This window comes from Equus asinus, chromosome 1 (assembly GCF_041296235.1).
Source record: "Equus asinus isolate D_3611 breed Donkey chromosome 1, EquAss-T2T_v2, whole genome shotgun sequence".
Lineage (NCBI taxonomy): Eukaryota > Metazoa > Chordata > Mammalia > Perissodactyla > Equidae > Equus > Equus asinus.
Window position 1 is genome coordinate 153,061,446 of NC_091790.1, and position 14,615 is coordinate 153,076,060.

The 14,615-nt window shown below is 36.5% G+C and overlaps 1 protein-coding gene across 2 annotated transcripts in view; it reads left to right on the top strand.

The window, feature by feature from the left end:
- Positions 1-4,693, top strand: part of SP4 (Sp4 transcription factor) — a 78,116-nt gene extending 73,423 nt beyond the window's left edge. For both annotated transcript variants that reach the window (XM_044766120.2, XM_044766124.2), the window contains exon 6: positions 1,294-4,693. In XM_044766120.2, coding sequence (XP_044622055.1) covers positions 1,294-1,541 — 248 coding nt within the window. In that variant the 3' untranslated portion in view covers positions 1,542-4,693. The remainder of the gene's footprint in view (positions 1-1,293) is intronic.
- Positions 4,694-14,615: the final 9,922 nt, after the last annotated feature.

Here is a 14,615-nt window from a genome sequence, read left to right on the forward strand (position 1 = left end):
TTACTCATCTATAAAATGAAAATGTAAAATAAGATCTTTAAGATTTCTTCTCTTTAAAATGTGTAAACTGAGAAATTTTCTTTTTTTAAATAAGATGGGAAACTTGAAAGGTAAAGGAGTTCAGGGTTGATCCTAAACTTAAACCATCGTTTAATTATTTTTCACCTTTTTCTAGGTATCAGCATTCATAAAGTGAAAACTGCTTTACCTAAGGCTTAACTCTTTATTTTTAATGTCTTTGATAATGTTTTCTAAACCATTTATTTATCCTTTCATTTAATTTTTCAAGACTGAAAGAGAAAAGTTCAATGAGATTCTGCAAATGTAATTTTCTAAAAAATAAAAGCAAACACATGAAGAGGAGAAAATATCTGACATGGACAAACTTGAATTTAAAGGTTTCTATTGGTAATTCAAAAGCAGGGCCAAGTATAGAAGTGAGCTGAACTGAATTTTATTATCCAAGTTCTGTCAGGCAGGGAACACATTGTTTCATTCTCTTAAGTAGTAGCTTTAGTCTTTCCCTGTAAAATTAATAGTTGATTGCTTGTGAACATCAAAATATACCAGTTAACCAAATTTTTATGTGCTCTATCCATTATACACAAAAATGAAATAGCTTTCTTGTTTTTGGTCAACTTTAGTTTTTATTCCAAAATATAGAAGTAGTTAGTTCCAGTAGAACTATCTTATATCTTAAAGAGAGCATATTTAAGGATCACTTTGTATACCAGAACCTAACAGTCTTCATCTGTGAGACCTAAAAACACTTAATAAATTTGAAATGTCGTATTTTCCCAGCTCTCATTTTTGCCTTGTGAAGAAACTCAGTACACTGTTAACTGATTTTATTTTAAATAGTTCTGAGGTATTTCATGCCTGTAGGTATTATAACCAAAACCCAGACAGTGTGTTTTAAGGAAGAGTGAACATGAACCTTGAACATTATATGTTGTTACACCTGGAAAAGATTTTTGGGATAATCTGTTAGAAACACTCTTATTTCATAGATGGGGAAACTGAGGCCCAGACTGGTTATTTTACTTGCTCCAGCTTTTATTTCCAGTTCTTAGCAGAACCAGAATTTTAACTCAGATCTTTTATCACCAGTCACAATGCTCTTTCTCCTATACTGCACTGCTTGTTTGATAGCATCTTAAAATAAAAACAAAGAATTTTGCAACTAGTCAAAGGTTAAACAAAAGTATAGTATGACCAGAAGAGAAATTATTTTAAATTATAATTTCATTTAAAGAAAAAGAGTCACTATTCATTTACTATTTTTCTGTTTAGGTGAAAAGAGATTTGAATGCCCAGAATGTTCAAAAAGGTTCATGCGGAGTGATCATCTCTCCAAACATGTCAAAACGCACCAGAATAAGAAAGGTGGCGGGACAGCTCTTGCCATTGTTACCTCGGGAGAACTGGACTCGTCTGTTACAGAGGTGCTTGGCTCCCCAAGAATTGTCACAGTTGCAGCCATTTCTCAAGATTCAAACCCAGCAACTCCCAATGTTTCAACCAACATGGAAGAATTCTGAAAAGTTATTTATAACAGAGACCTCTAGTGCTGCACTTAAGTTTACACACCTTTGAAAATCTGGAAATGGGCTGGTCAAGTGGATTACAGAGTAGGAAATCATGTGTTCATTCTTGGCTTCTTTAAGTATTCCAAGATTTTGGGTCAACATGTGAAGTGTTGAATTTTTAAAAATACAAAAAGCAAACTGATGTACTGGAAACAGATAGAAAGTATTTCCTCCATAGTATAAGTTGTAGTTATTTGGAAATCTATCACGTAATCTTTAAACAGAATCTTCCCCTCTCTTAACATCATATGTTAACATGTTTAAAAAGACAGACCTCAGTAGTTTGCAGGCTGGACCTTAATTGGACTTGTTTTCTTTGAAAGTACTTTGTTATAAATTCAGTCAGTAATAATTTACATGGATTTTTTTTCCTATAGCACAGAAAACAGATAGTTAACTCATAATAGGGATAATACTTTATTTCCTTAGCTTGATTTTTGAAAAGTCAACTGAAAATAGTTTTGGCCGTCTTTTCTAAATGTTAGAAATTCTTCTACAGTTGAATTAGGTAAGTTCCAAAAAAGTAATCTGAGATGCATCTCAGATCATTATTACCACTACATTATAGTAGTGTGTATGCAGACAATCAGTGAAGTCCAATTACTTTCTCCATTTGGAGACACGAGGAACTTAGAGCTAAACCTTAGGTTAAATTTTAGATCGAAACCTTAGGAAAATACAAAACTCATAGTAGCTTCAGAAAAATAAAATGAGGGAACTTAACATGTAAGGTTTTGAAGTTAGGATTGATTATATTCCTAGCCCTAGGTTGAACCACAAAATTCATTTAAAATGTTTATATTGGAAGTATTTGCATAAAGTATAAATTGTTCTGTAGTTGCATATTCTGTAAATATGAGTTATGTTGACAATGTGCAGAATTCTTTATGCTTTGACTTGGTAGCCAAAGAAAGAATTATCATACTTTTTTTAAGGCCAGCAGAAAATTATCTTTTAACTACATTGCAATTTTCATTTTCCTCTCTACTAAAAATGAGCCAATCACATTTTGTTTCTAGTATTGCGTTAGAAGGCTGATTAAGAATTTATAACATAGTAATGTCTTTATGTTATGTCAATAACTGAATTACCCTGTAAAGACAGCCTAACAAATATATAACAGATATGATATTATGAAGCAAAAGTTATTTTTTAAAAATCAGAATAATTTTCAGTCATGTAAGTGACTAAAGAAAAATAATGTATTTCATTTTTTATGCAAGGAACTTATAGGAAAGATGGCCAAACATTTCATATGAAAAAAATTTGGATTATACCGATAGCTTAAATATTAGTAAGATATTTCATATTTTAAAAATATATTTACACAGAATCATAATGGAATTGGAATTGATCGTTTGAAAAGTAAAGTTTAACTGCTCGGTTTATCAACAGTTAGTTTGGGGACTGTTTGAATATAGGTACATGGTTTTTTTTGTGCATTCTCTGTTATTTCAGGAAAAGTACTACTCATGCGAATTCTCTTCCAAAATTGTGATGTTTCTTGTATTTTTGATGAAGGAGAAATACTGTAATGATCACTGTTTACACTATGTACACTTTAGGCCAGCCCTTTGTAGCGTTATATAAAACTGAAGGTCTTTTGTGCTTTCAGTTTGTATAAAAAAGCTTTGAGATTAAAGGAAAAAAAAATTTTTACACTGTGGTTATAAATTTCAAGTTTCTTAAAGCTTTTGTAGACTTGTAACAAAGTCTTTAAATTTTAGTTGGATTTTGTAAATTGTTTTGTATATTTTATTTAATGTACTCTTAACAACTGATGTATCTGGCTTTAAAACATCAGACTCAGTTTGTTGTTTTGTTTGGTACAGAGGAGCATTTGGTAGTGTTAATTTTAATTTTATTATATAGGAGCTGAAACATCAAATATATATTTTATCTATCATTATGCTACACAATCAGTGCTATAAATTTTTTTATGTGAAGAAACTTTCCTAATGTTTGAATCATGTTTCCTCAGAGTGACACTTTTTGTTGTTGTTAATACCAAGTATGAGCTCTCTGCACCATTATTCCGTGAACCAGTTTTAATGCATACTTATGTATGCTCATCAGAAATGGAAGTTATTTTTTAATCAACAATGAGGCCTATTATAAATTTAACAAACTGAATCTGGATAGCTTTATAGCATATAAAATATATTAATTTGTGTTAGCAGGTGCACATTTCACTGCTGAAATTAGAAATATTTTGACAGTCTGTTCTGCATACCATTCTGAATCCACTTTTCTGTCTTATAAGAATCGTAAATTTCCGTGTCCTTTATTTGACTCAGTGGGATATAGCTGTTATAAGTAATAGGGCACAGATGTGCAGTAGAGTCTTGTTTAATGGCATTTCACTGTTCATTCCCTTTGCCACTGTTATAAAACTTTTCTTTATTGTAATTATCAGTGCAAAGCTATGTATTTATCATGGTAGAACTCCAGTGTTAGAATAGTTTTTTCTTACAGTATACTTTCTTTGGTTAGGTTTGTGTATGTGTTGCTGATTACATTAGAACTTGATGTTAAGTCATTATTTATCACACTCTCATGAGAGCAGTAATAAAAGTGTGTAATCTAGGAGAAAAAGTTAATTTGTCAAACTTAGATAAGCATGATGTTTAGGTCCTATTTTTCAATTTTATAACTGTTTTATTGCAAACAATATTTGTATTTAAGTCTTCATTTTAATGCCTTGTGGTGTTTTTTCTGCATGTCACTAAGTTGTCATCCCACATAAATTGATGTGCAGCATAGGGTATTGAATCTACATAAGGATTTTAAAACAGAAATAGTTGATGGTAAAATGTAAATGTTTTGCAAAAATTCCTTATAAAAAGTTTTGTAGTAACATTTCACTTGTAAATTTTTTTTTGTAAAAAAAAAGAAAATGAAAAAAAAAAAGATGAATCCAGGAAAAAAAGCTGTTTCCCATATCCTAGAATTTAGACAATTATTCTGCCAGCAAAGCCTCTGGGGCTGTAATTGACATTTTTACAGTGCTGATTTGTATAAAATTTGTTTTTTGTGATTTGGAAATAAAATCATGTACAAGTTGTTGCCTGCAATAACTATTGCAAGTAACCTATTAAAAATTCCCTTGAGTTTAACATGTTTCTTCATTTAATTATGTATACTATAAAGCAGCAATAAATTGTTTGAACTATCAACCTTCTTATCACGATGAACACTGGAAAGTAAATGCTTCTCACTAGCAAACGTATTGGCAACTCTTCATAATTCCTGGTATTAGGATCTGGTCACCATTTCTCTGAACATACTGCCAAAGAACTCCAATTCAAATTTCATGTTAATTTGCAGCCATTGCTCTAGACATTTATGGAAATTAAAATTTGATTTAGGGACCTTTTTAACTTAAATTTTTTCAGCTATGAATGTTAGGAAATTGTAGGAAGAGCTAAAAACGAAAACATAATTAAAATATTATTTAAGCTCACAGAAACACTAAGAAGCATGTATGCCACGTAGATGCCACAAAGTCTATAAGCAAAAGCTGTTGTCTTTTCCTCTTGAGAGAGCCCTGCCAATCTTAGGGAGGACTTTACTGACATGATGAATAAATACATTATTGGAACAATTTCAGTTATCAGATTTCCAAACCCAGGCCAGATTAGATATAGCAAAGTGAGAGGCGGGCGATGTTAGGCGGCAGTGAGAGTACACTGGCCCACTGACGAAGACTCCAAAGAGTCTTTAAATCTGTCGCCATCGGGCGATAGTGTGTGGGTAGATCACCTGTACGGCAGCGCCCTCAGGGAAAGACATGGTCATGTTCCAACTTAGTGTAACAATATCTATTCGTAACAATGACTGAATCAAGAAACAGTTGAATTCATGCTACTGTGCCCAACAAAATCAGTAAGGAATAAATTTTTCAAAAGATTTGTATCAAAACTAAAGATGTATATTTTAGTCACCTGAAAAATTAACATTTGGAAGCATCAGGAGGATGATGTAGAAAACGGGATAATGTAATTAGAAGATTAAAATTTTTTATTTTTTTAAATTTTTAATGTGGCGTAGTACAAGTTTTGATTCTTGGACTTGTAGGAACTTCAACCATGTAACCATGAACCAGACTGAATCAATGAAAATACCATCAAAGTAGTGCTCTTCACTTTATCATAAATTGTTTACGTAAAACCGTTGGTGTAACGTTAGGAAAGCTGATGCAGTGCTAGGAGCAGCACTAATATATGGTGTGGTTTACAATGCTGTTCATAATAACTTCAAAAACTAGGGGAAAAAGCATAGCTTGTTTATTAAAAGTTCAAATGCTTAGTTAACAGGGTGCAGAGACTGCAGGTATGTGCAAGAGATGTGAAGTACTTTATTCTTCAGTACATCTGAATCATGGTTTTACTGTATTTACTGCCCAAGCAATAATGTCTAATATACACACAACCAACTTGTAATTGTGTAGCAGGATTTTTAAAGCTTGTATTTCCATTCTTTTAGGATTTGCTAATTAGCATAGGCTTTAGGCTGTGTTCTTAGAAGCAGGTGGCAATAAAATGACTTATTTTTAGATACGTGAGAGTAATCTCAAGTGCAAATAGTTGAAGAAAGAAGGAGGGAAAAGGAAGATAGATCTTGTAAACCTTTATTTTTGTCTAAGGTAATAGTTGGCAAATTCTAGGATAATTTCTCCTGAAAGAAAAAATGTTCCAATTACTAGATTTCAGAATTTTAATAATACTCCAAGTTTTCATGTATAAAAAGAAAAAATCAATATGCTATTTGTAATACTTTGGCCCAGAAAAGCAATTTATGTATGCATGTACATATATAGCAGCTCTTTACAGTAAGGATTTGAATTAGTAATACATGTATTACATTAGACCGTACTGACATAAAATCCGTTCTCTTTAAACAGAACAGGTACTTGCGCGATAAATCATGGATCGCTATTCTGCCCGCAGTTAAATACACATACTCAAGCCTTAAGTACACTGGATCTTCCCTAGTGAAGTCAACCACAAAAACTGGGTGACAGTGAAGCCAAAGTTTCACATGAGCTTACGATATTTGAAATGTTCCATAAAAAATAAATATTTTACAATAAAAATTTTCTTCAAGGAAACAATAGCTGTGTTTCCTCGCAATTAGCAATAATCCTTTTTCATAGCTGTGGCTCTGAATTTTTTGTTCAGTGGAAACGTAATCCACAGGGTTTTTTCTTCCCTATATTTTTGTAAAATCAAGTACATTTATATAGATAACGTATGCATATGCTATGTGTGACCTTATAGGTATATGTCAATATGACATTTGGGTTAGATTAGGAAGTTCAAACTTCAAAATAAAATTATTTTGTTGTTAAAGCTGCTGAAAGAAAACCCACAAATTACAGATAGGCCTAAGTGTACACACCTGGCCTAAAATAAAATCTCTATAAAGACGTATATCAATAGTTTCCATAGAGCTACATTTTTCTCGAGTCCTCTATTTCTGAACGTTAATTTGCTCCAGAATTTAACAGTCACAATGACTAAAAAGTTCGAGTTTTGAGTCTCCACTCATTGAACGGCTATTGAGTGTCTGCTTTATACCAGGCACGATGCAGGTGTCAGAGAGGCGGAGACTAAGACAAAAAGCCCTGTCCCTGCTCTCATAGAGTTGACGCATATGAGAGGGTGGTCAGGTCAAGGGAGGACCAGTGGCTACAGGTGACGAGGAGCACTGGGGCTGCGTCTGTACGGGGGTCATCAGGAAAGGCAGGAAGCAAGCCGTGCAAATCAGGGTCTGAGGGACAGCCAGGGGACGAGAGCCAGCGAAATGGCTGAGCCCCGAGACGGGACCGGGGCTGAAACAACAGTCTAGAGGGGCCAAAAGGAGGATGGCTGCAGCGAGGTAAGAGGTGGCAGCACGGCACCATCCTGCAGACCCTGTAATCCTCGCCGTTGGAGTCTGAAGGCCCTCTCAGAAGGCAGCGTCCATCTCCCTGGTAACAGCAAAGCCCTGTTACAGAGGTGTCCCTGACTGGGAGGCAGAGGAGTGTGGGCTTGACTCCTGGTTGGCCACTTACTAGCCACACAATTCGGGCAAATTAGCTAACCTTTACGCACCCTCTTTTCCTCATTTGCAAAATGGGGATAATACCACGTAGGTCTGTTAAGAGCATCAAATAAGATAACTCTTGTCAAGCCCCTGACCCAATAGTGTTCAAGAGGTAGAAGTTGTTATTACTGTTAACTATAAATTAACCCAAAAGGTAGGGAGGCATGGAATATTTCCCAGCTGGACCAATGCTGAGATTTTTTTAAAATGGGCAACAATACATTGAAATGTTAATTTTCAATATTTCATAAAAGGAAAATGGAGAAATTTCAGTGACAAATTCAGGGAGAAAAACTGGAAATTTCTTGTTTTAATCATATTTTCTCAAACTGCCCATCTGAGCTAGTTTAGAGTGCTCCATAAAAATTATATGATGATCGTCTTTTGCTAGTACTAAGCAAAATTAGAGTTTCAGATCTTCGTTATTTCCTAATACTAAAATATTAATTCCAACTAGCACTTGCCTACCTCAAAGTGATAGTAGACAACCAGACGAACGAGCAGCAAACCAATTAGAAAAATAGAAACAGCCGCTCATGTGGCGTTCACTAACGGTTTGTCAACACTCAACATGTGTGTGGATAATTTTCTCTATTTAAAATCATTCCCTATGTTTAGAGAGATTTGTTAAATAAATGAAATGAGCTCGAGCTGACAGGGTGAAAGTACTCCAGTGCTTTCAGCTCCCTGCTAAATTGCAGCCACAAAAGAAAATGTGCAATTTGGTGTCCAAAGGTTTTCTGATCCTGGACGACTTCCTCTCAGACTTGGTTCAGAAAAGAAAAATAGGATGCTCTCCATTTATGAGCTCTAAGCTACTTTCATTTAGCTTCACAGATTATTTGTGGAATCAGATAGGATATAAACAAATAAATTGTCCCAAGTGGCATAGTGTCCTGCTCAGGCACCTCTGGCCAGCAACTGCTCTGCACTTCCAACCGCCTTGTCCATTGAACTATGTTATCTTGGCTCCAGATTCTGTTCTTAACTCTCACTTGCCTTTTTTGTTCCCAGGTTGACTTTGGAGATGCTTTTTCCAGTCAGTCCATACATTTATAGAGCACCTACTGTGTGCCAGGTTCAGGCACAAGGGATGCTGTTCCTCTTTTCTGCACTAGCCCTTCCTCCTTGCAACCCTCCCTCGGCTAGATTTCCAGAGCACCTCAAGATCCCCTTTCCCCACTCCTAGGGAGGGGCTGGCCAGTACTTGCAGAGACAGGAGTGTGTGAAGCCCGCATCTACTGGGAGGAGCCAGGGCTCAGGTCAAGTTGGGCCAAGTTAAGATGGACAAGTTTCAAGTCAGAGTCAGCCAAAAAGTCAGACCCTGGAAGCTAAGATCAGACAAAAGCAAATTACAGAGAAGAGGAAATTAAACTTGAGCAGTTGTCTCCAACATCTGTTCATCATTGAATCACGCCTTTCTAGACAGTTGGCTTGGCTCAAACTGTGTTATTTATTACCCTGCTATGAAATGGGGTTTAATAAATATTTTATTGATAGTAGTAGTATTTTCAAGATGTGGAAGCCATAATAAAGTTATATTTTCTGCTGGTAAAACCTCTCCTAGCTTGTATAATTTTATGCTGGCATTAAACACATTAGTCGTTCATGGTGCTGTGTAAAGGGCATCGTGGCTTCCTGGTGTTTGGATACCCAACAAGCCTGAAAACCACTGTTGAGGAAAACAATTGAAAGGCAAACAATAAGCTAATTTAAAAAAGCTTCCAGCTCAGTTCAGGAATGTGATAAATGGTTACAACTTTAACTTAACTGTTTTATGTCTTTGAAGCTATCTTTATGTTGTCTTGTTCTTTGTCAAATTCATACACGTATGTATGAAATATATGCATGTGCGTGTTTGTTGAAGCATCATATGTATTTCTAATTACAGCTCATAAGTCAGAATTAAATTTATAAGTTACTGTGGTTTTGTACTGTAGTTGCTTCCTCTCACTTTCAGTAATTAGGTGGACGGAAAGATAACATTGTTAGAAAATTAAGCCGTGTTTTGATGATAATATGTAACCTTATTTTAATTCTCATTTTTATGGAGTAAATCATGACTAGAATAGGGCTTGGGGCCCTATGGAAAGAGCCTCAGTTCTTCGTTTGTTTTGTTTTTTAAAATACTGGGGATGCCAATTTTTATTAAAAATCTATGTAAGAATGTCCACCAATTCCATTAGCAACTGGGAATACTTTCATTCTTGTGTCCACTTGTAATTGTAGACTTTGACATAAAAAAGGAAATTTAAAAAAGGGCAAACCTACCTAAAGAATTTTCATTTTTGTGGATATAAGTAAGATATATTGTTCTGTATTTTTAGGAAAGTATTACCTTATTTATGAAATGTTTTTAAAATATTAATTTTCTTTTAAATATTATCCTTATATGAATCTATGATCTTGACATTTGTCTCTAAAGAATTAATGCTATGAGAAAAGAGATGATAATCACCAGAGAATATATTCAAATAAAATATTTGTCTTCAATTTATAAATTTTGTTCTAATAGAAATATTGATCAGATTTATGATTTAAGTATTGATTTCTTTTACTAAGAAAAATGTAAGATGTTTTTAACTGTGGTGTTGTTCAGAACACTCCCCAAATAATTATGATCTTTAAAGAAAAATCAAATAACTCTCCTGCTTTAATTTTTTTTGTAGCTAAGCTGTAACTAGGCCTAAAATACATCCAGCTTGTGAATCCAGAGGACATTGCTTTGTTCTCAAGAATCTACAACAAGCAATCAAAATTTAGACATATTTAAATATAAAATTGAGAGTTACCCTAGTCGAAATTCAGTTCATTCTCCTTAAACAAAAGAATATGAAAGTAATTATTGGTTCTCATTATCATAGATACGGAGGTGATAGTCAAAATGTTTACTAAACACAGCACAACATCCATCAATCAGAAGAGATGCTACACATAATATTGAAGGAAAGTCCCAGAGCCCCTTCCTGTCCCTCCAACCCCACACCCCCAGCAGCCACACACACCCCCCCCCTGCACCCACACACCCCCAGCCCACGCCAGCACCCACACACCCCAAGCCCACCCCCGCACTCCCTGCATCCCACACACACCCCCAGCCCACCCCCACACCTCCCGGTGCCAGGCATTACTCTTTCAGTTGCCGGATCCTGGGGAGGTCATGGAGTGGTCGTGGAGGATTGGGAACCAGAGTAGCTGTCTACCTCCTGGTATGGAATTATCTCCATATTTTAATAACCAGTGTAGCCATATGGGTGTCCCAGCTGAATGTGAACCCTGGACAGGTGGGTTTATACTCCAAACATTCAGTGTATGGATAGAAAAACCCAGTCCCAAAAAATCCCTTTAATTGCTGAGGAAATTTATGAAAAAGCCCAGTTATATAAACATTTTACTAAGACTCATAAAAATCAAAGGAAAATGCAAGTGGAAAACTTATTTCACTTAAAGACAGGACAGATTCGAAAATTCTTATAAAATTTGTGCAAGATACAGCTCCAGCAGATTGTGATGCCTTAAACCATTTTAAAAGGCACATCAGAGAAAGGGTTAATTATCACAGCTGGTTGGTTACATCAACAAAGGTGATTGCTTTGGAACCTTTATTTTCAGTGATTTTTAAAAGCCTGTTAACTGTATTTATTGAATCTAAGACAAGATCGATTATTTTATATATATTAATTTGTATACCACTAAAAAACGCTGCCGATTACACTACAACACAATGCTTTAGTAACACTTAAAGTTTTGTTTTACACTTATGAAGGAGCTCTAGTAGACTTTGATATTTTCTCATGTATCATTCCTGTACATACATTAAAAATGTAAATGAAATCATTTCTTTGTGTTCACTGACTAACTTTTCAGTCACATTTTTGCCCAAGAGTGGTAGTTTTCAAACTACATCCAGAGATTCTTTGCTACTCCTCCCTCCAATAGGAGGAGCCTAATTCCCATCTCCTTGAGGGTGGATTGGACTTTGCGACTTGTGTCTAATGAACATAATAGAGTGGATGCGACCATGTGCGACTTCAGAGACTAAGACATCAGAAGTCAGGGTGGCTTCCCTCTTAGTTGTTCTCTTGGATTATTCACTTCAGGGGAAGCCGGTGTCCAGGTGCCTCTCTGGAGAGGCCCAGGTGGTGAGGAACGGAGACCTCTGGACAATTGCCACCTACATGAGCTTGAAGTGCATCTTCCAGCCCAGGCAAGCCTTCAGGTGACTGCAGCCTCAGGCACCATCTTGACTACACCCTGGTGAGAGACTCTGCAAGATTCTCAACCCACAGGAACTGAGTGAGCTAACAAATGTTTGCTGTTTCAAGCTGCTTCATTTGGTGAGTTATTTGGTATGCAGCAATAGATAACTGATATACGTGGAGTCATCAGTTTTCAACCAATATCATCTTCTGTGCCATTAAGAGCAGGAAGGATGCAGCATTTCTTGAAGAAGGCTCCACTATTATCTCCAGGAATTTCCTCTGTGCTGAGGGTATTCTGTTCTGCAAGTTTTGCTGCAGATGTGTGGGCAATTAGACTACAACAGATGTGCCTCTTGGTAGACCACAAATGTAAGACACACCCCAATTTCAGAGATGTTAAGATGTGAAAAAATGTGCATCATAGCATTGACGAAATACACTTTGAGCTATTTTTGTTCTTTCCTTTCTCTTTCCGCGAACCCCTTTTCTTCTCTAAGATCTTGATCTTGCCGATCGTAGTTTTGCTGATCATTTCAGGACAAAACTACTGAGGTTCACAGGAGATTATCTGCATCCTCTGTTGATGTGGGGAGTGACGGGCTTGAGTGGCAGCAGGAAAAGAATGGTTGGTGTGAACTGAAAGAATGCTTTTTGAACTCTAACCTTTCCCAGCCCAAGCAACCCTGGCTGTGTGTTGCGAAGAGGACTGCCCTCTCTGTGAGGGGCTGGAATTGTGGGAAAGTCGGGGGTGCTTCTTGGTGCTGGTGGAATTGGGGCATTAAGGAGGGCATGCTAATCCTTGGAGATTTGGGAATATTCCAGTTGTATGTGATATTCTATAGCCTGGAACAATTCACTACCAACATATTAGGAATATAACTATACAGGGAGAAAAGCAAGAATGCAAACAGTGCTTACTGGTGTAGGAAGAAACCTTAGCAGCGTTACAATGGGCACATCAGCGAGGTCACTAGAAGAAGGGAGATCAACCTGACCTAAGCACGCGGCTCACCTCCTTAAATCTCTCTCCACTAAATAAAATATCACATATGAAAGGGCTTTGGAACCTGTTGAGCACTAGACAAATGGAAGGTTTAATTACATGTGTGTGCTGCCTCCACGCTGGGAGGGATCACTCATCCTCATTCGATTCCCATTTGTGCCCAACTCTGAGCGCTTTCTCAGGGTTTCTCTTCATTTCTCATTTCAAGGAAAGGTTTAACAAACAGGAATAGAAATCATAATGTTTAATACAATTTAGGAGATATTCAGAAATAATTGTGCTTATAACCCCTACAACTTAACTGCCTTTCATATTCTTTTTTTTTTTTTTTTTTTGCTGAGGAAGATTACCTTGAGCTAACATCATTGTCAATCTTCCTCTATTTTTTAGTATGTAGGCTGCCAGCCCAGCATGGCCCCTAACAGGGCAGTGTAGATCCTCTCCCAGGAACCAAACCTGGGCCTCCAAAGTGGAGTGTGTCAAACTTAACCACTAGGCTACTGGGGCTGGCCCCCCTTTCATATTAATTTTGATGAATTTATTTAATCTCTAAATTTTCCTTCTCTGGAACTAGTGCTTCTAAAAGAAAATTTTCTCATTCTGATTACCTGTAAGTTAATGTCTCTTTACAGATTTATTTTTCCCTTCTTCCTTCAGAGGCTCTTTTTCCCTGCCCTAAAATTTCTTGGGTCACAGAAATCTTTCTCTTGCTGGCATTTTTTTTTTAAGTGCTTGTTTCAGTTCAACAAATATTTGAACAATAGTATTTCTAGAGGCTACAGGGGGTAAAAAAAACAAACAAACAAATAAATGACACAGATTCTGATAGTGCCTGCCTTCAAAGGGCGTAGTAACTAACAAGGAAAAATAAGAAAGCTGCACAAATCGCTATCATGCAAAGCCTAGCGCGTTATGCTGTTGCCGGAAGAGATTACACCGAGGACTGGGCGAGGATTTCCTCTTGTGGTGGCGGTTTGCTGGCTTGCTTGCTTTTGTCAGTCATTTCCAGTAAACCTCAGTGGGGAGAAGGATCAAAGCGGGGTCTTGTGCCCCTTCCTCTGGCTGGAACCACAAAGAAGGCTCTCTCAGGGCTCCCACCAAACGTTTTTAGTGAGGATCCTGTGATGTCCATGGAGAAGAACCTGTGAATGGGTACAAATTCTCCTTGCATCTGTGACCCCAACAGTCTCTGTAGTGTCTAGCCAGGCCACACTATGGATAGCCATTTGTTAAAAATTTTAGCTCAATGTTTCTTACCCATCTCTAGTAGTATCTACTCTAAATTTAAGGTAGTGGAAGAGTCTTCAAGTTGGCTCTTGAAAATTTTTGACACACCCTCATGAGCATTTGATAGCTTCTCTGCTTTCTGCTATTACAAAATGTTCCAAGACCAATAGCTGAAGTCAGCCATTTCTCAGCTCCCCTGTGGCTTTGAGTGGGAAATGGTATTTAGAGATGAACATCTAATCACTAGGGATGCTCATTGCAAAGGGTTATTTCTTGTTTTAAAATCTTTTCAGTGACCAGAGCTAAGTAGTGAATACTTTATTAGAGACAAGATATCATGAGTTTATACTGAAAGTTTAATTTCAAAATCAGGTCGCAAGGGTTTTTACTTAACCTCACCTATCTTACATCCGTTTCTGCATTCTACTGTGCCCAAACTCCTGGTTTCCAAGGACGCCAGCATAGTTATTCCTTTGGTTTTGGAGGAGGTGCTGCTCAGATCTTCCC